General features: G+C 40.1%; 2 protein-coding genes across 12 annotated transcripts; one reads left to right on the top strand and one right to left on the bottom strand.

Annotated features, from left to right (window-relative positions):
* Nucleotides 1–606: 606 nt before the first annotated feature.
* Nucleotides 607–9,785, top strand: LOC131573161 (electron transfer flavoprotein beta subunit lysine methyltransferase-like). 7 transcript variants are annotated; one of them, XM_058826845.1, is made up of 7 exons: nt 607–732; nt 3,091–3,211; nt 3,301–3,365; nt 3,983–4,056; nt 4,339–4,785; nt 7,311–7,441; nt 8,148–9,785. In XM_058826845.1, exons 5-7 carry the CDS (start codon nt 4,466–4,468, stop codon nt 8,510–8,512), a joined length of 816 nt encoding a protein of 271 aa, XP_058682828.1. In that variant the 5' UTR covers nt 607–732; nt 3,091–3,211; nt 3,301–3,365; nt 3,983–4,056; nt 4,339–4,465; the 3' UTR covers nt 8,513–9,785. The 7 variants fall into 7 exon arrangements, with proteins under 7 accessions (XP_058682828.1, XP_058682822.1, XP_058682823.1 ...); XM_058826839.1 differs by having other exon boundaries at nt 3,983–4,091; XM_058826840.1 differs by having other exon boundaries at nt 617–732; nt 3,139–3,211; nt 3,983–4,091.
* A 96-nt stretch (nt 9,786–9,881) lies between these two features.
* Nucleotides 9,882–21,673, bottom strand: LOC131573162 (protein AMN1 homolog). 5 transcript variants are annotated; one of them, XM_058826849.1, is made up of 8 exons: nt 21,530–21,664; nt 21,041–21,267; nt 18,274–18,406; nt 15,839–15,983; nt 15,269–15,486; nt 13,813–13,869; nt 12,817–12,928; nt 9,882–12,241 (listed from the first exon to the last, which is right to left on the bottom strand). In XM_058826849.1, the coding sequence occupies exons 3-8, from the start codon at nt 18,313–18,315 to the stop codon at nt 12,168–12,170; spliced, it is 648 nt and encodes a 215-aa protein (XP_058682832.1). In that variant the 5' UTR covers nt 18,316–18,406; nt 21,041–21,267; nt 21,530–21,664; the 3' UTR covers nt 9,882–12,167. The 5 variants fall into 5 exon arrangements, with proteins under 5 accessions (XP_058682832.1, XP_058682833.1, XP_058682830.1 ...); XM_058826850.1 differs by having other exon boundaries at nt 21,203–21,267; XM_058826847.1 differs by lacking the exon at nt 21,041–21,267 and having other exon boundaries at nt 21,530–21,673.
* Between the last annotated feature and the right edge of the window lie 2,960 nt (nt 21,674–24,633).

The raw sequence follows: 24,633 nt of genomic DNA, 5'->3' as shown, positions 1-24,633 counted from the left end.
TTTGCAAACTATATGCTGACTAACAGAATATATGCTTGCTTAAACAAACTGCTAATGGAAAAAGATATTTTAAGAGAAAGATGGGAGACTAGAGACATCAGAAGACCCTCTTGGACCACCTCCCCAGCAGATGTTCAAAAACCACAGCTGCTGATTATGAAGAAAAAGCAAGTAAAAAACAACTGAAGATTTGAAGAAGTGCCTAGAATAATAAGACTAACCTCTGAGACCTGAATTTGTGCATTGCTTAAGGTAGAGATCCTCAACGCACCCAGCACGCTGTAAAACTTGCTCACCTTTTATCGAACAAATTAATAAATTGGCTATATTGCTTGACATATTCGCAAGTGTAGAATTTTCATTTATAAGACCTTGATCTGATGTGTAAAGGGGAAAATAACCCCTCATTTGCCCTGCTGTTCAAGGGGGACGCGCATTACCGCTCCTTTTCCCACGTGGATTTTTATCATTGTTTTTAAACACAGCGCTAGTTCCCATCGACGCGAGTCTTTCAGAAAAGCCTTTCAAACGCATTGGGAGCGGAGCAAGCCCAGGGCACGGAACAGGGCTCAGCCTCGGAGCGGGGCAGGCGCTGCAGGCCGGGAGAGCGCCGGCCCGAGCTGCGGCGGGGCCTCGGCGGCGCTGAGGGCAGGCCCGGCCGCTCGGCGCTGCCGCTTTAAGGGCGGGCGGGAGCGCGGCCCGGCCCCGGCAGCGCGGCGGCGGCAGCAGCAGGTACGTGCCGGCCGGGAGCTCCGGCCGGGCTGGCAGCGGGCCCGGCTGTGCCCCTGCCCCGGCCGGGAGCTGCCCGTGCTCCCAAGGCCTGCGGCCGCTTTGCCGCGGGAGCCCAGCGCCGGGCGAGCGGCGATGGCGGCGGGGCGGCCCCGGCCGCTCGGCCCGGGGCGCGGGAGCGGGCTGGCATCCCTCGAGGGGAAGGTGCGGCGGGGTGGTTGGGCTCCGGACTGCTCCTGTTACCTGAAAAAAAAAAAAAAAAAAAAAAAAAAAAAAGTTTAATTACATAGAAACAGAAATTGGCGTTTTGGGGTTTGTTTTTATTTGGGGGGGGGGGGGGTGGGAGGTTTTTCTTGTGTGTTTTGCTACGTTTTTTTCTTCTTGTCCAAGTTCTACTTGCCCACTGATTTATAGTAAGATGGGCAGGCCGGTATTGTCAAATGAAGGGATATCCACCCTAATTTTATTCCATATAGGATGGGCAGGCCAGTATTGTCAAACACAGGGATATTGTTATGAATGAAATTAGACAATTAGGTCTATAGAGTTAACAGAAATTTAATTAAAAATAAAAACAGTTCAGTGAATTGAATAGCAATTTGGTATAGAAGAATACAATTCAGTGAATTGAATAAGAATTTGGTATAAATGAATACAATTTAGCAAATGTATTCAAGTATATGTATGTACATATACAGGTATGTAATTTTCCAGTAATTAAGCATGATTAAAACATAAGCAAAACTGACCAGGGTATGGAGAGGGCTTCTCACCCTACCTCACATACAAAACAAAGCAATTCAGACTAAACTTATATACTATGTGCTTATACATATTCATTTATGTTTCCTATAAGCTTCCTCCCACTTTAAATTCTTAAATTCTACGTCACTATACTTCATAGCACATGCTTCACTTGTTGTTAGGGGGTCTTCAGTCTTCTTTTGGTGGTCTTTGGATGAAGGTTTACACTCATCCTCGTTGTCCTCTGGATGGCCTCACAGGTTTGCACATGCATACTAAGCGTTGTGTTACGTAAGTAAGCATTATGTTCCAATAATTAGCCTTGCATTTCATAGATAAAACCATAATTTCAGACCCTATGCTTGAAGTTGTTCCAACTTTGTCCATCTCAAGGTCGATCCTGTCTTGAGACATTACTTATCTTAAAACTACATCCTGTATCCTATTTTTAACATATAACATCTGCAAAGGAGTCCATCTGCCTTGTAACACTTAATTCCCTTTATTGCTTTATAATAAAAACTTTCCAAATAGTTATAATTTAGTTAGCATGAATCATCTCCATTTATCACAGATATCCATCCTGATTTTATTCTCAGGAAACAGGCAGGCCAGTAGTGTCAAATACAGGGATATCCATCCTGATTTTATTCCCTGCAGGATGGACAGGCCAGGAGTGTCAAACACAGGGATATCCATCCTGCTATCCATCCTGATTTTATTCCCAGGAAAATGAATGGGCCAGGAGTGTCAAACACAGCAATGCCCATCCTGATGCCTTCCCTCACTAAGCACTTAAGCTCAGTTTGGCATCTTGAGCGCTGAGCTCTTGGCAGGTGTTTCTATACTGATGATTAATTTCAGCAGAGTAGCCATCATGACAGGCCATGCAAAATAAATGCTACAGAATCACAGCCCTGCTAATTTGCTGCAATTCATGGAGAAAAGCCAGCATACAGCATTTGCTGACAAGATTTCTCTCTCCAATTGATTGCAGTTAAAACATCATGCTTCCCTTAGGCAGATGAGGATTATAGAGCTCTGCCTTCAAGAAGGAAGGCATTTGCTAATTGCATTCATCAATTACATGGACTCTGCTGAATGGCATTCTCCAGTGTGGAAAAATGTAAAATGTTTGATTGTGTGTATTTATTTGTAATAAAAAAGTAAAGCCTTTAGCCAATGATTTAAACAAAGATTTAGTGGGAGTATCAGCCTGAATAGCAAAGTGTGAAGTTCACAGCTTAACATTTTAGTAAGTGATGAAACTAAAGCCAGTACTTAAAGCAGAGGCCAGCAAACAACAAAAATACTGCTAAACACAAATGATTTTTTTTTTATTTATTCAGACAAATGTAGAAAAACTGATCTAATGAATTACAAAGTGTTAAGACTTTTTCACTGTTTTCTTCCTGTTGTTCCTTTGTCTAGTTTTAAGGACAACCTGCAATAGCTATTAGATGAAGGTGTCCATGATTCTTCTGCTGTGAAAAATTGTTGGGGCTGGGATGAAAGTTTTCTTCATGCATCATTCTGCTGGTTTGTGAAAACCACTGCAGAAGAAAGAAAACAATTGCAAAACAATGAGTTCAGTTTCTTGTTTGTTTGTACTTGCAGTCTTGCTCTTGTGGAAGCACAGGCCTGAAATGCTTCTCTGGTCATCAGTTTCAGGGGAGGTTCAAAAGCTGTGCCCTGAAGCAAGGAAGTCTGAGTTATTGAAAAGAAATTAGAGAGCAAGGTGAGGAAGGAAAAAGGATATGAAAATACTGAAGCATGGGTGAAGGAAATCTAAGCAGGAAGACTGGAAAACATTTCCTCTCCCTTCAGGCCACTTCCTGATGCGTATACTTGCAGGATCAGCATAGGAAAGGCCCAGGAGCAAGAGAAGGCAGGTGAGGAAAGTTTGGTGACTAGGTGCTGAAAGGCTCCTCCTTTGCCTATCAGTGCCTCTCCACTCTCCAGTCTCTTGATTCTTAAATTAATCTAAACTCTGACATACCAGTCTTTCATTCTCCTTCACTGTTTGTGTGAAGTGTACTACACACCTTGAGTGGTGTGACAAGGCTGTCCAGTCTGAATGTATCACCATCTAAAAACTTCATTTAAATGTGTTGGATTCAGTTTCTCTCTTCAGACAGCTTGGAGCATGTTTATATAATTTGTCAGAGTGGGCTATAGGGATGTTTTCTTCTACAGCTGACAGCATCCACATGAGACTATTGCACCATAAGACTAACCAATCAGGCCTGCATTTAAATCTGCATTTAAAATACAGACTGAAATGCAATGAATTAGGACTACTCTGATTAACATCAGTTTGGGTTTTTTTTTTCTATTTTTGTCAATTTTTGAGCTGGCAGATGGATAAATTTTAGGGAGAGAGAGGAAATCCTTTAATTGCTTGCCTTTAAAAAGATGCTTTTGTATGAAAGACTCATCACCATTATAAAACTTGTAATTAATGGTGTCTCTTCAAACAACCTACTGATAACCATTGCTATGTCCACAGGCCCTGCAAATGCCAGAGTCTTCCTGCAAAATCTGAAGATTCATTGGAAGAACCTTAAATGGGAGTAGATTTCTGTGTGTATATCTTCAGGGCAGAGGGTTGTTAAAAGGTTGCACATTTAATTTTTATCTCTATCAGCTGTCCCACTAACTGGTTGTTTCTCAGTGGATAAGTTTAGGGTACTCTTCTGTATGGGTCTCTTGCTAGCTTCTTCCTCGAATACCACTTCTTTCAGACTTAAGGGGCAGGGGCAAGGCACAAGAGCATAGGGACTTCCTCTTCTTAAAGTCCCTGGTGGTACAAAGCCTTGAAGTCACTGAAGAAACATCACTTATGCAGCATTTTTCTCCTTTCAGGAATTGTCATCCATAACTATGAAAAACAACATCCTGTGAGTTTGTTTCAAGCTCCGTGCCTCATCACTTCCTTCAGATAAGCTGTGCTCCAATCTCTCCTGGGGAAGGCTGGTGTCCTTGCAGAAACATGGCCTTCCATGGCTGGAAGTGGCTCCTCCTTTTGGGCAGGCAGAATACCCTTGCAAAGGTGTGGAGAAGCAGGAGGGGAGGCCCCTCTCTGTGCTGGAAGCGCTGCTGCCATTGGAGCACAGGCAAGTCTCTGGACCCTGAGGTGAGGGCTTTTTTGGAGGAGAACACCGAGGTCACCAACAGCGGGCACCTCACACCAGAGATCCGGCTGCGCCTCCTCACCCCTCGCTGCAGGTTCTGGAGAGAAAAACCTGACCTGTGGCCTTATGGGGACCCTTTCTGGGCAATTTACTGGCCAGGAGGCCAAGCCCTCTCCAGGTATGCAGCACAATGCACCACAGCTGATAAGTCCAGTGTGCCGGGATGTGGGACCTGGCTCTGTTTGTAGCAATTCCTAGTGATGAGTGTTTGCCTATTGTGGGTGCATTATCCATCCTCCTCTCTGCTTAGTCTGGAGCATCCCAATCTCTGCTGGCTGGCTGGCAGCGAGTTCCAGCACCTGCTGTGTAAAATAATTCATGTCTTTGAAGTAGAAATTGGTTATATTCATTGGCTATGCATGTGCTGACAACAGGGCTGAATTTGGATCCATGGAAGGGCTGTGAAGTTGCCATCAAAATGTAGTGAGGTGTTTAATTCTATCACTCCAAACAAGAGGATTGCTCTTTTGTCATAACTTGTGTGGGTTTTTTGTGGAGACAGACAGGAGTATGGATGTGCTTCTGGTTTGCTGAGAAAAGTAGTTTAATGCTGATGCACTTGAGCCTGAATAACTCATCTAGTATTTCAGCAGCCTTATTTTTGCAACTTACTGTGGCTTTTAGTCACACCAGAAGCCACATTTTGATTTTGTTTGTCAAAATGTCTTTAATGTTCTTGATTCCCAAGAACTAGAATTCTTTTATTTTGTAAAATCTCTCACTTAAACAGCAGGAAAAAAAAAATCTTAATTTTTACAGCAGAGAACAAGCTGTCAGAGAGTCCCCACATAGATGAAAGGGAAGAACCTGAATTGGGGCGTTACTGTTTTTCTGCAAGAAAGCATAAATAAGAAGGCAGTTTTGACCAGGTAAAAGATGAGTCTTACTGTTAAATTATGAGTTGATTAGCCTGCCACGTAGATGAACTAGAGTGCTCCTAAACATGGGGTATGTAAAATAGATTAACTAATCTCTTCATTTTGTTATCATATGATTTGTATGCTCAGATATTTGGATAGCAGTAATAATGATCTGGCATTTCATTGCTTTATTGTCTTACTGTTTATGCACTGATTTGATGTATTAAGAAATGTCAGAAATCAGTTGCATAATTTGGAAGAGTAAAAAGGGAGCACAAAAACATATGGTTGCCTCTATAACTGTCCTCCTTTCACAGCTGGCGTTTCCACAGCATCGGGAGTCTCCTATTTCAAGCTGCTTACTCTTGGTGTAATCCAAGATTCCTCGTTACGGCAGGAGGGCAGAGACACTGTGTGCACTGTGCCAGGGGATCCAGCAGCATCCAGCTGTTCTGAGTCACCACAATCAGCAGCAGTAACTCAGTAACCACTCACCAGAAACAAGGGCCACATCACATCCTACACAAATTACTAATGGAAAGTCATGGCAAATCCAAGATGAACCCCTAGAAAGGAGAAACACAGCACTTCTATGGAGATCCCATCCCTGTCCTTGGTCCTGGTGGTAAACTAGGGGCTGTCCTTAGGGGAGTGCTGCTGAACATCTGAGCTGCTGAGCCTCAACACAAATGTCCTGTACTTGACAAGCTTACCAGGCCTCTTGGTGCCATTCCAGGGCCAGACATTTCTATCCATTTGTTCCCAATGTATACCAGTCTCCACATTTCTGTTACAGTTATCTACTGGAATCCCCCTGCAAAAGCTGTGCTTACTGGTAGCCCTCTGTGAAGAGTCAGCTATCACTCTCCCTGTCAGAAGATAACACAAATTTAGAATCCTTTCTTGTTTCTACTTCAAAAGAAGTTATGGAAATTGGCAGTAAAATTATGGCAGTTTGCAGTAATTCATCTCACCCAGGGCTCTTCTCCCTGACACTTGTGGCTTTCCCCTTTGCAGCCAATTGAATTTCAAGGCAGTTGTTAAAGTTCTGAAACCTCTGCAATGGTTATAATATGATTCATAGTATTTAACAATAACTGCTACTTGCCTTCTGTCAGTTCTCCACTACCAGCCTAAAGGTTTTTCAGGATTTCTCTTGGCAGGTGTCAGCAATTAGATGAAGATACACTTTCTGCTCACCACAGCTCTATTCTTTTTTTTTTTTATGCTACTCAGGAGCAACACTAAGCAGTCTCAAAGCATTTGCACCTCTATCTGCATGGCTCAGGAAAAGAAAGAGGAGAAATTCCTCTTCTTCGAAGCAGTTGCATAAGCACTGTTTCAGATTGATGGGTGGGCACCATATTCACTGTGAATACATCATGTTTGTTCAGTCAGATTGCTCTTAATTTCTACAAATCCTTTACTATTTCTTGTGCATTCTGATGAATTCTAGTTACCTAGAAGTGTCTTTCTTACCAGTTTGTGTCTACTTAACAGAAAAGCTCACCTGTCAGAGAAGGAGCTGAATAACATAAAATGATGCTTACTTGGCTGAATTTATTTTTGTTTGTGGGTGGGAGAGGAGTTAGGGAGAAAAATGATGGTTCTTGATTTTTATATCATCCAAGACAAATAAGGAGTTTCATGGCAGCTGCACATGTGGAATAGTGTTAAGGTACCACACTTCATTACATGTTTGGCAAGAAACTTATGCAGTGTAATGTAAACCTGAGAAATTTGCATGATCTGGTTCACTGCTTTAACAGCTTTTCTTTTTCAGGTACATTTTAGATAATCCATGTGTGGTTAAAGGGCGATCAGTTCTGGATCTTGGAAGTGGATGTGGAGCAACAGCAATAGCTGCTGTGATGAGTGGTGCATCCCATGTCCTTGCCAATGACATTGACCCTAGTAAGGCTTTTTTTGTCTCTGTGTAAAGATACTTACTAATTTTTAAATCACCTTTAACACAGACTTTTCTTCCATTTGGGAGAAATTCAAGTTCCAAACAGAACCCTAAGAATGCTAAAAAGAGGACTGGGTTTTGCCAGTATTGGAAGCTGGGTTGTACCAGCCTTTCTTGGCCCAGGTCTATCTCCATAGCTACTTAGAACAAACAGGAAACTTTCTGTCAAGTGTTGCCCATACACCATCACAGCTGGTTTGGATGAGAGCTCCAAGCACAAGGAGCAAACTGGCTTCTCTGTAGGACAATGGCATTTTCCTGTACATCAGGGCCTAGATTTTGCCTTTTTCCTCTAGACTTTGTCTTTCCATAATTGACTTACGAATACAGTTTATTTGTAATTTAATTACTCATCAGTTAGGAAGGAAGTATATCCATAGATTAAGGCAGTTATTATATTCTACTTTGATTCCATGATTGATTTCTATTGGTATCCATTCTAGGAATACTTCTTCCCTGTGTCATGGTGTAACGAGGATAAAATTTCATCAACTTCATGCTAGATTTTGACTCATAATAAAAACTGTGGAAGCCCCCTAGACAGGATGAACAACAACATTTGAGAGATTAAATTGAAAGATGTGTCACAGAAATGTGTAAGGGGGCTGACTCCTAAAATGTAACTTTAATTTTCCTATGACTTTTCTTCAGTTGCAGGAATGGCAATGATCTTGAACTGTGAACTGAACCACTTGAATCCCTTCCCCATCACCATTAAGAACATCATCAATTCAGAGGCTGGCAACTGGGACCTCATCGTTCTAGGAGATATGTTTTATGACGAACAACTTGCTGATGGTCTGCATCACTGGCTGCAGAAGTGCATCAGGATTCACCAGACTGAAGTGCTGATTGGTGACCCTGGCAGGCATCAGTTTCTAAGCCACAGCATTCACAGTCAGCTGCACAAAGTTATAGAATATTCACTGCCTGAGTATACGAGACAAGAAAATTACGGGCTAACATCAAGTATCGTCTGGAGTTATCAGCCCTCCAACGGCTTAGACGACTCTTGAAGCTGCCTTTCTATGGGATTTTGTCTCACTTGGTTGGCTTTCTGCAGTTATATAAAATGAAAATGGAATTAAACAGAGAAATTATCTGTTAAAGTAAAGCAGCTTACTGTACCTCCACTGGACTGATTTCAATCATACTGAGGCTTTTGCTCAATTTGAGGTAAAAGCTACATGCAAACTGTGTTCAAAGGGACCTGCACTGAAGTGCAGATCTACAAACAACTTACATGTAGGAGTTTGCATGCTTGATGTTTCCCATGTATATTTGTGTCTTGCTGACATTCCTGTGAAATGTTTTGGATGTCCAGCGTAAGACTGTGGGGAGAGGGCTGTGGCTGAAGGACTACTTCACTGCTTCCACAGGCTTTTGCAGCTTATTTATAGAAAATTTCTAAATATAGAAAATTATTGCTGCCCTCCATAAAATTCTCCACTAGATTATTAGCTCGTAATATGCTCAACTTGAAGTGCCTTGCTCTTTTTCTGGGTATCTCTTCTGAATGTCAAAGTAACTAAATTGAATCCCCCCCTTTCCCTCTATAATAAAAATTTCCTCTTCCTTGAAACTGCCAGAGTGATTGTGTAGGAGTTGCACCCAAATCTAAACTCTGCTTCTTGACTGCCAGCCAGTGTAAAAGCTTTAATAAATGGAAAGTGAATAAATAGTACCAGCTATGGGGTAACTTCATCCCCTTGAGAGTAGGGTCAACTGATCTACATTCCCTACATTACCCTTTGCAAGGGTAAACCAAGCAATGTCACCTTGGGAAGCTGCTGAGGGATGAAGTCTTTACTTCTGTGACAAACGGAGGGTAACTAAATAAAAACTGAATAAAAGCCTGATATAATTATTTTGCTCTTCTCTTGAGGAGATGCTGGACAAACTCCAGAATCATTCTCAGTTTTATCTGCCAACTAAGAACCAGTTTCATCTGCCAAACATGATAAAAAAAATATCTGATCCTCAGGTAAAATGTTGTAACTGTAGCCATTTGAAGAAGCAGCCAGTCTCAGAGCAGTCTTACAGAAGTGTCAACTTTAGCAGTCAATTATTGAACAAGCAGAGAGGGGGAGCTAATAGCTGCACCATAGAACACAGTGCACCTACAAGTCTCCCAATACCAGCTGCTGTGGTGGAAGCTTACAAATGTGAAAGAGTGCGTGGCACTCACTCAGAAAATCATGGTATTCATGAAGTAGAAGGTTTAGGAGCACAGTCAGATGTACATGGTTCTATAATCCAACAAGTTTTCAGAACTCTCCAAACAGCCAACTTCTAAACTTTAATCTTCAAAACAATATGTGAATATTTTGCAAGGCTCACAAATAACAATATCCAAACAACAGAGAATATGAAGTGGTAAGCACATCCATGAGGTTCTTCTCCCACTTCACCCAGTGCCTGTAAACATTTGTTGAAAATTACTATGAACCAAAAAACATTCCAGTAGAGTTATGCAAATACTAAACACATAAAGGCAGACTCAAGCTCTAATGGTGAAAGATTTAAAATAACTTACATTAAACTTTTGAACCTAAAAATACAGTGTTACCTTGTTGTACAGCTTTTTAAGCACCAGTTGAGGATGTACCACTAAGTTACACATTGACAAGAGGCTGTAGGGGAGGATGGTAAATCTACAGGCACACTTAAGGACACAGTATAAGCTGCATCTGCCTTCAACATGACAAATTCAAGGTTATATCAGCAAGGAGAAAAAGGATAACTTTGACACTGAGGTTAGCATTAGCATTGCTTCACAGAGCTGCCTAAACAGCTACACAATTCAATATCAAATATAGTGCAACACAGATTTGTCCAAGAGTTCAAAGGAATGATGGGCCCTGATTGATGCCAGAGATTCCACAGGGCTTAACAATAAGCTAATCTTTAGAAAAAAACCAAAACAAACAAAGGGGAAATAAAACCTGGTAATTAGGTTATTAGGCCTCTATCTGGCACAAGGACTTGCTGCAATGACAACTGATGCTTGTGGCTACTGTAGCAAAATCAACTTCTTGCACCAATGGTTTGTACTGGTGCAGTTACACCCACAGAGATCATAGGAACACATCACTGAGCTGAGCCATGAAACAAGAATAAGGGATTTATGTGCTGCTCTTGGAAAAATATGCTTTTAGTTACACATGAACAACTTTTCTAAATAGACTTGCACTTTCATAAACCATATAATCAACAGAAGAACAAAGATTGTTGTCAAACATCATAATATTCTTTAATATTGGCAACAAAAAATACGTTCCATGCAATTAGACCTGAACTTTAAATAGATTAATACAAGACTGGTTTATTTCTGCAACACTTAGGTGTGGCTATGACAAGAGTTAAATGGTAAAGTAAACATGTTCCTTATGGCTCCCTAAACTCTTTAGGTTTCCAGATGTCATCAAATCCATGTTAGACCACCATAACTAAACCCTTCTACTTCCAGATCTAGAGGATGAACCCAGTGTGTTCCATGGCCTTAAAAAAGCTGAAATGGCTTGCATTAAGGAGCTTAATGCAGAAATCATAGAATTCTCACTAGAGGGTATGCTGGTTCAAGAAAGCCAAGGAACATGACTGGTAATTGTGTTAAGAGCACTGCTCCATCATGTAATAAACTCATTCTACAATTCAAAAATTAATTTTTAATATGACTATACTTGAACAATATTTTTTTTTTTGTATTTTCACCTTTTGGGGGCCCCTGGATGTATAATGAACTGCATACAGCAGAACACATACTCTACCATGCTGTGATTTATGCCCCCAGACACTACATTTGGTCCTATTTCACTCACAGATACGCTTATGAGTACCAATGTTCTGTTCCCTAAAAGGATTTTCCTGTAGAAACACAGACAAAATACAGAGCAAATTAAATATTTTCCCATATCTAAAATCCTTTTCTTGGTCACAGCTACTACTCTGAAATTTGTAAAGTCACCATAACAGTTCCAAAGCAAGTTTATGTTTACACATTCACAGGCTGTAGTTTTGGATGTGTAAAAATCCAGCAAGTATTTGATGGTAAATAAGAACAGAAATCTGCAGCATCAGTAACATCAGAAGAAAGGTACCTACATTTTTTATTTCAGACTTAGCAAAAGTACATGGTGAAAGGAGAGTCTTTGTTACTATCGAAAGTACATTTGTACTGCTGTTAATGCCACCTCCATTCACCAGTTCTGTCTGTTGATTTTTGTTAAACTCCCAACTTTACAGACATTTCTGTGTGTCAATGTTATGTTTGGGCTTGGTACTTTTAGCTGCAAGTACCATCCCAGAATACAGAACTCCAAACACAGACTTACCTAAACTGGGTTTGTAAAAATTGCTAAATGATACTAAGTAGCAGCCAAATCCAGCACTTCTTGAAGCCTGAGCAACGGCCCTGTAATATTAATTATAGTTTAACTTTCCTCTTAATGAAGTATGATCTGTGCAAAGACAGACAGGACTCAAAAGAGATACAATGGGGAAGCCGAGGCTCACAGGCAAGGACTGGAATGGCAACGGAGACCTCCAGTGGGAAGCAGGAGGGATGCAACCTGGTGGCACAAAAGTCACCAGCTAGCTCTCCAAGGTGCATGTCTGCTGAAGGAGCTCTCCCACCTGTAAACTTGACACTCACATGTACAGCATAAATCATCAGTAAACAGTCCAAGTTAGTTGCTTGATTTTGTTTGATATGATGAGTTGCTCTAAAGCATCTCGGGAACGATCTGAAACAGAACAAAGGAATTTCTTGTTTTTCATTCAGATTACAGAGGTGTTTGGAATAGATACACAACACAGTAAGGGAATTCTATATCCATATTTATGCTTCTTTCACTATCATCACACTTTAGATACATCTGTAGGAATCCAAATCCTCTTGGTTCTTTCTCCAACCACCTAACTGTAAAGCATCACCAACCAACGGAAGTTAAAACACCATAAGCTGTCCTACTCCATTCCACTGTTTCTTGAATGGATGCTGTTCCACACTTTCAGAACAGAGTCAGGGTTTAAGATGCTACCATTTTTCTGAAGTCTTTGGGTCTCCATCAACATGCTGAGGGGGATAAAAAAAAGGAAGAAAAAAATCCAGTTTCCAAAACAACAACAAAAAATTCTCTCTCTGAAGGCTGCTACATGTCAAAGCATAACTCTCACCTTGCTTTGAAAATCTTAGTGTATGATTATTTTAGTTAGTAAGTTATTAATTTGTTTGGGATTAGTTATGGAATGTAGTGTGCTTTTCAGAAAGGAAGAAGGTATGATGAGCATGTAATTATCTTCTTATGATTAGACCAACCTGTTATCAGTGGGCATCCATGGAACAGAAAAATGTGTATCTTGGGACAACAGGTAAGGACAGCTTCCACAGCCACGTCTGTCAGGTTCACACAGCGCTCCATGTGTATCTCCTGTTAGGAAAACATGAATGACAACAGCCTGTCAGAGCACCCAGAGTTTCAGAGGCAAAGCTTTCCTTTGCCAGTTTCAAAGATCTCCAACCAGAAGGAATTATGACCTCTGTGCATTGACCTCATATGTGGTCCTGTACAGACCAGGAAAATATCCTAAGGGAAAAAAAGACAGCTTTTATGTAAAGGGTCTAAACTAACATAAACCTGAGTTTTTCCAACACACACATACCATTCAAGACATCTGAGAAAACTCTTCAATGAGATTCCATGGTGAGTCCCATCACTTTGACATTCTCATACCAATTGATTGTCCAGGAGAACAAAACCCAAACTAAATTCTGGTGTTTCCCAAAATTTCCCAAAATAGCCTCTGCTGAAGTTTCTAGTATTTCTATTTATCTACATGGTTCCTAAAAGAAATCAAATAACTTCTTCAAGATTAGACTAAACCTTGCTCTTTTCTTAATTTCTCTGCAGTTGTTCAACTACTGCATCTTGTACACGCTAGGAAAACATGAAAAGCAGAATAAAGAAACAGATTATTACCAGCTTTTTCCCCATCCTCTAAATTGCCTTACCTATCAATAAATACAACATACAAGAAGAAATGCAGAAAAAAGACCATTTAATAAAATCTAGTGAAATCAGGATTTGGTAAAATATTTTGGAGATCGTAGGATAAAAATAAAAAAAGCACTGTCTTATTGCAGTCTTTCCAATTTATAAACTCCAAGGATCTTGAAAGATGTAAGAAATGAAAGTCAGTCAGTAAAAACACTTCCTCAGAAGAAATGTTGCTGATAATAATAATAATAATTATACTTTTAAATTGCAGGTATTTTCTTTTGTTTGTCCCTTTGTTATTAAGTTAAGTCAGTTACCTTTAAATTCTTCGAACATGTTCCACTCACTAGTGCCACAACACCATCATCTGTTACCTGGAGAAAAAAACCACAATGGATTAAAGCTCAGTTTTTTCAAACCCAGCTATTTGGATGCAAAAATCATATTAATTTATTCACTCCCTGCAGTGAGTGAATACACTTAACACTACAGTATTTTCTTCCCAGCTAAACTTGTATAGAAAATTAGCCAAGCTGCGTTTTTTTCATTCTATTAAACACTGTTTCATTTTTCTGCTAAGTGATCCAGCCTGGCTTTCTGCAAGGATGTTTCCAAGTGTGTAACTGCTATTCCTGCAGCTTCCTTCTCTCATTTAACACTAATATGGTCAGAGCACAGCACTTTTAATTTATAGGTTTAAAAAGCATTTCTGCTCTACCTAGACCAATTTGGGTTGGGGAAAAAAGTAAACATAGCAGAAAAGTGTTAAAAAAAAAAAAGTGTAACCATGTAGTTACTCAAGAAGCTTTCACCTCATTTAAAATACACACAGGGAAACAGCTATTGTCTATAAAGGAAGAGAATCAAGGAAATAGAAAAGCAATAAAGTAAATCTGGAGAAACAAGAGTTAAATAGCAATAAATAAAAATTACCAGATGAAATATTAAGACTCTTTTGATATGCTACCTCTGGAAAAATTGAAAGAAGAATAGCATCTAAAATAAGAACCTCCTACATAATTTCCAGAACTGACATTTCATTGTGAATGCTCAGTACTGGACTCACATTTAACATAATTACTCACCATCAATGTCAATTGAATGCTACACTTCCTGCAAAAAAACCTTTCCCTCGCATCATTATCTCACTGTAATTATGAAATATGTTACAGGATTGCTTTTGCAGCTCATCTCCCCCTTCTCAAGCTAAATGCTGTTGTTGAATCTTCTTCCCTGCCATTTCCAACATTTAAAATGTTGTTTTTTCAGTGCTGACTTTGTACCATAACTCTGACAAGCACACTCTTATACTGTCATTTAATTACAGAGTGTTTACTTCTACTAGGGGCTTGTATTGTTTAACATCCTAGATTATTACCTACAGCAGTTTGTCCTAACTGAAAGCCAGCAATGAGCTGTCCAAGATCCTACTTTCCTTAAACTGAATATTTTGGATTACTTTACCACTTTAAAAAATTATTGTGCTAAATAAATATACTAAAAAAAAATTAAAAAAAAAAACAACCTAGGTAGATTCTAACAAAGGTTTATCTTTGGCTCACTATACATGCTCTAATACCAAAATGTGTATTTTTCCAGTCACCAATAAGCAAAATATACCTTTCCTTTTCCTTAAAAGGCAGAAATTAGAAGTAAACGATGGTCTAAAATCTTGTCAAGAGCAGAGCAAAAACGATCCACTTTGAACTTTATCCTGACAATCTTAAAAAAGAAACAAACTAAAGCCAATTGGCCAATTGCCACTGTAGTTACCTGAGTAGATGAGAAGTCCACACTGTGAAGAAATTTGCAGTTTTCTCCTAGTGCCTGCAGAGATGCATCCATGATGCCTGAGCAGCTCCCCAAGTTCACTATTTGAAGGAATTGGCAGTTGAGTGCAAGAGCCAGAATTCCACTGTCAGTTATATCACAGCACCTTTTGAAAGACGCTTCACGCAGGTAAGGACAGGATAAGGCCAGTGCTATGACTCCTGCCAAAGAAACAACTTGAAAGAGTTATTAATTCTTTAACATAACCACCATGCTGAGTCCAAAGGCTCTGGAACAAGTTTTGAGGAAGGAACAATTAAGATAAAGTGGAAAACATGTTGAGCCATGGTTTTACCAGAAATCTAGCAGGAGAGTAACCTGATAGCTCTCTCCTAGGATAACTAGGCCTGAAATTTACACCACTGAAGAGACTTTTAATTAGTGTTGGGGTGGCATTGGGGATTTTTTTTAAGCAATATTTACCCTAGATATTTTCTTGGCAATTTTTTTCCAATTTAACAAGAAAAATAAGCCAGAAATAAGATCCCAGTTATCTGTGCACAGATAACACACCTTCTGAAGTAATTCCAAATCTGTTCTCCTTGCAAGAATTTAAGTTGATTTTTTTCAGCTGCTTGCAGTTATAAAGCTGCAATAATGCATTATCTGAAATATCACAGTCTCGGAGGTCCAGAGACTCCACAGCAGGGTGCAATACCTGTAATGAAAACCCACCATTTCAGTCAAACTCTGCTATGCCATCAAACATCTGCACTTTTATATAAAGTACTTGTAATATTAGACATCACATAGAAGTTTGCAATAGAGGGTGGGGTTACCAGTCCTAGGAACGAAAAACTAAAGAAAATCTGGTCTATTTGTGCAACAGTTCAGCTCCTACAGCATGAACTGTTTCTGAGACATACAGAGTAGGAACACATTAATACTTAATGTGTAAGTAATGCTACTTAAACAATGGAAATACAATCTTGGTGATTCACTTGCTACGTGTGTACCCAGGACAACGCCCTCACACCTGCTAGCACATTTTGTGGGCAGAAATCTGCAGTGCAAAAAAAAATACTTACTGTGATCAAAACTTCAACAGGTAAGCACAACAGGGAAGAGTGATATTTGGAAGGCATTTTCCCCCAAAGTATTTTTCTCACCCCCACACACTCTTTTGCTCATAAACAAGCACTCTCATTACCATACCATGAAGAGATACCAGATCCTCATTAAATGGGATCTTTCAGTCCCCCAAGATCCAGATAGGAATTTTTGCGAAATCTTTTCCAAGAGAACATTTATGAAAGTTAGACCCAAAGCAATGGAAGGCCTCCAATTTTAGTAATAGCCATGTACTCCCTTCAGCTTGTTACTCCCTTAACTCCCAGGGATAGAAACATAAATTTCCATAAACTAGCAAAGATAACAGCACAGCTGACAGGCTTGTTAAAGGCCTATTCCTCCTGGTGTTCACTCTAATAAGGTACTACAAGGAAAACTGCCTGTTTTGCAAATATATAAGATTTTTAGATTGACAAAGGGTTGTCTGGATGCAGCACACAAAAAAAAGACATTTAAAAATACAGGCTTGTATTCTGTGGACACATGCTGGATGGCTTTATAAAACTATCTGGTAAAGGGGATTTAGAATAAAGAGTTTGACATGTCTGTGGATGGCTGGTCCAAGCAAAAAGCAGAACAAGGGGGAAAAAGACACATGATAACACAAATTTGGACAGAATAGGGAGGTAAGAGATTAAATAGAAGTTTACACAAAAGTTCAGGTTAACAGAATTTCATCTGAAACTTAACTTCAAGCAAAATTCTTGAAAAACACCCCAACCCTGAAAAACAGAGAAAAGATATGAAGGATGTGTATAAATACAAATGGGAAACTGCTAGCAAAGAAAGCTATGTTATATGAAAATGATGGTAAAGGTAAGGTAAAGAAAATGATGACAACAGAGGATAGAATTGCAGGAAATTGCAGGAACAGAGAAGGAAAAAACATGAAAAAAGAACCAGAGCAGAATTTTCCCAGAGTCACAAGGAAAACAGGCTCCAAGAGAAGGCACTCATCAACTGCTGAAAGATGACAAATACAGAGGAGACTTTAGAAAGAGACAGCAGAAAAGCCTGTAAATTAAGGTCTCAAGTTTATTTCCAGACTAAAAATATCCTAATGCATTTTGTGCATTCATAAACACACATAATCACATGGCTTTAATTATATAATCTCTTAGGATGTTTTGAAATTACCCCTTACTGAAAAGGTAGCCTAAACCAGATTTTGTCCAGGCAATTTTTCAAAAAGTAGATAAACTAATAAGAATTTGATTTTTACTCAAAGACTTACTTTGTGTAAACAAAAATCTTTTTATCTAAAGCTAAAATATTTTGTTTGTAAGTTTTCCACAGTGCTTCTGCCTCTAGTCTTGGCTCCACTATCCAGACTCTGAGAAATTGATAATATTTGTCTCTTGAGTTACAGGTCAAAGCAGGAATGCACAGGGAGTCATTAATTTTCTGTTTCACCAAGGCCAACCTTTAGCTTCCCTCAATTCTCACACCTCCCTTTGAGGCTGAACAAGATAACCATAAACAGATAGCAAAACAAATGTGTCCCTGAATTTACAGCTCAAGAAATGTTATTAACTGGTGTCTCATTGAAACACTGACACACATCAGAGTGCAAAAGGGATGGGAGAACTTTAACTACTGATTTCTAGCTCTGCCATCCTTATATTTCTAGGAACCAAAATTTAAATAAACTACATGGAGATTGTGTGCTTAATGTCAATAGAATTCTACTGACAGAATTCTATCAAGCTGATGAAATATACAGCTTTACATGATACATATGAAGTTTTACATAATATACATATAATAAATTATGCATGAGCATCTTGAAACATACAATACTCAGAAACAGACTGGTGTGCAAGACAGGCTGCTTTCCCCTCCCGAAACAGACAATATAGTTTTGAACAGACTCTTACCTCACTGATATTTGCATCAGTTATTTGCCCTTGCCTACTCATTAATTTAATCAGTTTATCCTTTATATTGGGTGGCAAGGGCTTAATATCTGCAGAGTATCTGGACAGGTTCTTTGTCAAACACTGAAGGCATCTGAAATAAATAAAAGTTACAGTACAGTCAAAAAGAGGCATTACATAGTAGAACTAGAACAATCAAGCCATAAATTGTTATCTTCTGCATCTGGCTATAGTCCCCTCAGACCTTACCAGTTTCAGCTGTTCCATGTTGTCATTGATTCAGCTATTGCCCTTTGGGGTCAAGCTGATCCTTCTGTGAAACTGTTCCCTAAGCAGCTGAAGGCAAAAATCAGCCCCTCAACCATTTTTTTCTGTGCCTTCCTCAAGCTGTCTCTGAAATTTGCAGTTGCAGTGTGAGCTGTTCAGCATCTGATCTGGTTGAAAATCCCCTTGACTAAAACTCTGAGGACACAGAAACAACAGTGCCAGGACAAGCGGCTGAGTGCAGGGTGCAGCAGCAGCCTGGAGTAATGCCAAATTAAATTTAGCATAAAACCACAGCTCTGGAGTCTCTACAGGCAACTGGTTTTGCAACAAAACCTGTCTGGAATCAGAATGCCACCAAACTGCAGAAAACTAAAATCACACCAAATAAAAGCTTTAAAGAGGTCAAAATATTGATGCTTTATAATCTGAAGGGTAGCACAGACTTAAGTCAGGAAAGAAGCAAGATTTCCAGCATGGAGTCACGTTAAAAAAAAACACTGAAGTTCATACTGAATCAAAGGTTTAAAAGAATTTAGAAGCTAAGAATGTAGCTACAAGACAGAAGCAATATATTTTGATTCAGAGTTTAGCAAGAGGAATAGAAACTATGTAGATGGTTAATTATTACCAGGTGGACCTAGGTAGAGCTAAGACAATATATTACTTGCTTGACTTAGTTGTGTTTGTAGAAGGAGACAAGAAAGATGAGCTATTGTAAAGATGAAGAAACCGTAACTACACCTGGGCCCAAAACCAGCCAGACCCAGGCTGGGGAGCTTGGACCATGGCCAAGGGTCCAGAGAACCTGCCAACAAGGCAAAGGTGAAGAGTTTAATGAGAAGAAAATGTCCCTGACTTCATCTTAGGAGACCACTGACCCATTTCCAAACCCACTGACTCATTTTGAGGAAGGACTTTGAACTCATTTTAATAGGAAGTGGGGGTATGCAAGGTTAGGTAATGCATATATACAGGTATAGTGAATAATTATATGAATATATAGGATTTTTGTGGATAAAAAGAGGGCAAGAGCCCCATGGATTTTGCACATGCCTTTGGAGATTACTCATGGTGTGCTTGGTGTTCGTAACAAACATACACTTTCTAACTTTAACTAAAGTTGGAGAGTCTTTGTCTGTGCATCAATACAGTGTAGGAAAAGCACCTCGAGCAGGTCACTGCAGAGAACACTGTAGGCAGGACACATTTCAAGCAGAACCTGGGCAGTTAAACCCAGGCCTTGCCTGCAGAGACCCTTATACACCCAAGCACACACCAGGATCAGCTTTAACTCATTCCTCCAGAGATGTGCAAGCATTCCATGCCTTCACGGAAACCTCAGTGACTGCTGGATGAACTTGGCTGACTGACCAACAGAGAAGCCTGTACCAAGCTCTGTCTCCGTACATCCAGGTTACACCATCCACATTCTTTGTTTTGAGATTAAACAGCTTATCTATATACAACATTCCTTAACTTGACTTCAGAAATTAAGAAAATTGTTTATCTTTTAAAAATAAAAAATCTTATCAAAGATAATAAACACACCATTTATTATCATCTCTGAAGACCACAAATGTGAACCTGCTCACAGGCAGGATCTGTGCAACACGGTGAGCAGAAAGGAGGGGCTTGTCTCACTAATGCAGCTTCAAAAGGAGCCTGTAAATCTAAACCAACTACTTAGTTCAAATTTGAAGAAAATACCCCAAACCCAGCACAGATACATGGAAATCAATGTGAGCTATGCCAACTGTCTCTTACCATGGCATATTAAATTTAGCTTGAATGGCTATTAAGATTAATAACATTTTTTTCAAAAAGCTGGTTGATATTAGCACGGTCTTGATCTGCAATTTAAAGAATTATTCATTAAAATATAGAGGTTTTCACAGTAATTCTACTTTATAGGAAACTATAGGACACTTATTGGCCACACCATGGTAATTAAAATCTTATCTTTAGTGCTGTAAGGTACAAATAATAACCTAACTGTACTCTTTGCTAGCTATTTTCCTTTTATCTTTCAAATGAAATATTTTATTCCTGTTTCTAACTTCCTCCGGAACACAAAGGAATTTGACATTGACAGATAACACAGAGAATAAAAATTTTCAGTTCCCCTTAGAGTTGCAAGATAGAACTTAAAGACTAAGTAGCAAATTAGATAAAAGAATAAAAAAAGTAGACACACAGGATGCTAAATGTAGCTGGAACCAGTGGATAAACAGATAATGAGGAATATAGTGGCTTTTGTGCCGAAGTTATATAACAAGAAGCAACAGTGCATGCCCTAAGAGAAGCTCAAGGCAAAGTCACCCTTTGCAACATTGGGGACACTTGGTGATCACCAGAGACCCCTTCAGATGACCCTCCAGGACCACAAAAGGACTTCCAGTAAGACGTGGATGCGTGCAAATTAGTTCCAGGAAAGTGATATTTACGTATTAGCCAGGAAGTACTCTTTAAAGAATACATAGGAGCACTATGGAATAAACACCTTGTAAAGTGTCACGAAATACTCGCTTAGATGAAAGATCATCCAGATGTGTCCAGCTATGCAATAAAGAACGCCTGCTTTCTAATGCTTCAAATTGTGTTAGAAAATTTGTTTTCTAGCCAATTTCGGTATCAACATGGAGAAAAACTCAGAGCAACACACCATTCACTGGATTCTCTAGGGCCAGGTGAAGCCAGGGATGCTCAGCCGTCCCTCCACACCCGGATCTGCCAAGGATCATCCTGTTACCTCCCTGCCAAATCTCGTCACCCCTGTCACCTGCCCTGTAACTCCTCCCAAAGGGGCACCTCTGACAATCCCTGCAGCCCCCGAAGGCTGCCGAACCCTGCCAGCACCCACACTGCCTGTCCCCGCTCCGCCACCGCCGCCTCAGGCCGGCCGAGCCCCGTCCCCCTCCCAGTCCCCGGGCCCGGCCCCCTGGCGGGGTGGGCGGGCGGGCGGCAGGCAGCGTGTCGGGGCGGCACTCACAGGTCCAGGAGGAGCCGGACTTCCTCGCCGGCGCCGTCCCAGCTCATGGCGGGGAGCGGGGAATGCGGCGGGGCCCGAGGAACACAGCGGGGAGCGGGGAATACGGGACGCCGGCCCGGCCCGGCCCGGCGGTCGGTGCCGAGATGGCGGCGGCGCCCGAGGGATGACGGGAGATGTAGTCCCGTTCCCGGCCCGCTGTGGAGCGCCTCGGCGGGGCTCAGGGAGGCCTCTGAAGCGGCCTGAAACACCCCGCAGCAAAAAAACGGGGCTCCCACTCCCCATTTCCAGAGCTTAGTAGTTAGGAGAAAGTGTTCTCCCAAGCCTGGAAGAAGAACAAGGGAGGCTGGGAGCCTTCAGGCAAGGGCCGCGGTGGTTTTAAGGGCCCTCTCCCTCCTTGCTGCCGTCAGTGGAGGCATTCCACAGCGCCGGGTTTCCTATTACCATCCATCATCTGCCAGCTCTTTCGTCCTGCAATTAATTTTGTCTTTGTTTTTGATTTTCGTTGGGGTTTTTGTGTGTTTTTTTGTTTGTTTGTTTGTTTTTGTTTTCTTTCCTTTTTACATTTCTAGATGGTGTGGTATAAATTGAGACCACACATTCCTTGGAAGCTGGCAGCATTGAGTAGATAAACACTGCATCCTCATTGAGACAAACGATGCTCACTCTTTAAAATTTTTAAAAGTTTAATAAGGGATAAAAGGGATAAAATCCAGCGCTGGGGCCCTTGGCTATCTGCCAAAACCACACCCTTATTTTAAAACCACGTTCTTTATATACTATTACGTAAAGGGCCACATGCATATTCGTAACAGTTTATACACATTCAAACATTCCTTTGAGTTTAGATGTTCTTTTGCTTGGTTTTAACCTTTGACTTGTCTCTATGCCATCTTGTAGATTAAACCAGTATATTTTATTTCTTCTCGTGGTTCCATCCTATTGTTTTTAAATTCCCTGATAACGAGGAGTCAGTAAATTGAGTTCTGTTTTTTGTCACTGTTATCTTATCACTCCGATAGTCTGAAAATGCAAGGAACTACCTAATCATTTTACACCATTCTCTTGAGTTAGTCACATAAAAGCATTTTAAAATCACATAGTCTCTATTTAAATATTATGCCATGGCCTAAGATATAATATATTTATCAAATTACTATTTACTATTTATATAAGCTATATGGTGCATACATAAACTCACAGATTACACTATACCAAGAAGCAGTTAAAAGGAAATATAAATTGTACTATATCAATATCTTTGTGATTAATAATGATATGCAAAAGCCAATACTATATTGTCATTTACAACAATCAGCTTTGGACCCAAGACCCACCACCCACCCCTACTAAAAAGAACATGTGATTGACTAACAGATGGAAACAGCTGTTCTGACAAAATTAACAGAAGGATCCATAAGAGAAACATAGGTTCCTGATGATGCCTGATGTGAGGCCACTCCTCAAAATTTTGAGAGTTTAGTAAGGGATGATAAGGGACAGATCAATAAAGCAAAAGTAACAGTGCTTGGTGAGTGCAGCAGCGAGAAGCAGCCCAATTCTTTAGCAAGCCATCCTTTATACTGTTGCAGCTGCATTACTTCCCCAAATGACTCTGCACATTTCTCAGAGCCCATTTACCACAGCTCTGCCTCAGGTTGCCACAGCATTGCAGAAGTCCACAGCTATAGTCTCTGAGGGTCCCTCAGGGAGGCAGTCCAGGGTGGTCTTCTGATGCCACTTTAGACGTGGTATTCTGCTTTTATGGTATCTTGTTCTCTGCCTGTGATATCTTTTTTGCAAGAGCAAATGTATCTTGTGATACATCTTTTGCAAGCACACTTAACACCTTGTGATAGCCTTGCTCCATGCAAAATTTTAGTTCTACTGTTCACAGAAGCAATTATAATTTGCACTGTATCTACAGAAGTAGTTACGATTTATTATAATTTGCAGAAGCAAATACATAATAGCGAAAGTCAACTGTTACATAGCAGATTGTAATACCTGAAAATTTTGTTAAATCAACAGTTGAAACATCTGGATTAACAAATAAACCACAAGGATGCTGATGGATGATAACGCTCCAAGGCCAACAAAATATACTTTGTGATTAGATAATTAGAAATATCCATTAGTAGGTAATTGGATGATTCAAATCATACCATTACGGTAAAAGTTATAAAACACCTTAAAGAAAAAATGTTTGTATGGGACCAGTTTGGCTGTGACACCTCATGCATACGATTAAATATTTATCCTTGCAATGCTATTCAGTCACCATGAGTCAGTCATTGAAACAAAGGTCAATGACAAACAATTTTCATCAGTTAAAAATGCATTTATTAAGCTGGCTGAGAGAAAGCATTAGAGCCCATTCTCTTTGAAATGCTTCTCTAGAAGCATTTCTGTTCCATGTAGATTTCAGTGGGTTTATACAGCATTTTTATTACATTTCCTGCTTTCCTTTTTTGCTAAGTATTCAATAAGCAAGCAATTAGGTATGCATTCCATCAAGCTACTATATCTTTAACCTATTGTTGATGCAAAACCAGCCAGTCTTCCTTATCTCTTCCCTGCACAAGGGTATAGGTATATATTACACCCAGCTGCTTGTCTTTCTATTTTACCAGTTCTGTTTACTAAATTTCCTTCCCATTTTTAGCTATTCTGTTATAGTGAAATTAAAATCTTTATTTTTTTAAGTTATAGTCATGTCAGAACTTCAATTTACATGTGTTAATTACAAGCTCCTGGTTTCATTGGCAGGCCTCCCTGGAGATCCCTTTCCTGGGGTCAGGAGACATGATAAAGCTGTAGCAAACTGAGTGGTACTGACATATTCTCTGTGCCTAGGTGACAAACCTAAACAGCACACAGGTCTGGCTGACAAGCAACCAGTTATTTTCCTATTTTTCATGAGATTCAGTTCACTTCTCCAACAGTGAGTCTGGAAGAAGGTAGAAACATGGCTAGGGTTGCACTAGGGGTAGGTTTACTGTTCCTCAGCTTCTCAAGTGGAAGTAATTAAATAATTACTAGCCCAGTGACTTTAACTGTCTAACCTCAGGAGCTGCTCCCAAAGTAGCTCATGAACTGCCAAACTT

The sequence above is a fragment of the Poecile atricapillus genome, chromosome Z (genome assembly GCF_030490865.1).
Source record: "Poecile atricapillus isolate bPoeAtr1 chromosome Z, bPoeAtr1.hap1, whole genome shotgun sequence".
Lineage (NCBI taxonomy): Eukaryota > Metazoa > Chordata > Aves > Passeriformes > Paridae > Poecile > Poecile atricapillus.
Note: the sequence above shows the minus strand (reverse complement) of the source record. Positions and strands in the feature narration are given on the sequence as shown.

What these genes read in the sequence shown, in the direction of transcription:
- LOC131573162 (XM_058826847.1), bottom strand. Translation starts at nt 21,576, where the DNA reads ATGAGCTGGGACGGCGCCGGCGAGGAAGTCCGGCTCCTCCTGGACCT. An exon ending in GTCCGGCTCCTCCTGGACCT is followed by an intron (nt 18,407 to 21,529) that starts GTGAGTGCCGCC and finishes TATTTATTTCAG; the next exon opens with ATGCCTTCAGTGTTTGACAA. An exon ending in CTGATGCAAATATCAGTGAG is followed by an intron (nt 15,984 to 18,273) that starts GTAAGAGTCTGT and finishes TTTTCATTACAG; the next exon opens with GTATTGCACCCTGCTGTGGA.
- LOC131573161 (XM_058826845.1), top strand. Translation starts at nt 4,466, where the DNA reads ATGGCCTTCCATGGCTGGAAGTGGCTCCTCCTTTTGGGCAGGCAGAAT. An exon ending in GGAGGCCAAGCCCTCTCCAG is followed by an intron (nt 4,786 to 7,310) that starts GTATGCAGCACA and finishes TTTCTTTTTCAG; the next exon opens with GTACATTTTAGATAATCCAT. An exon ending in TGCCAATGACATTGACCCTA is followed by an intron (nt 7,442 to 8,147) that starts GTAAGGCTTTTT and finishes ACTTTTCTTCAG; the next exon opens with TTGCAGGAATGGCAATGATC.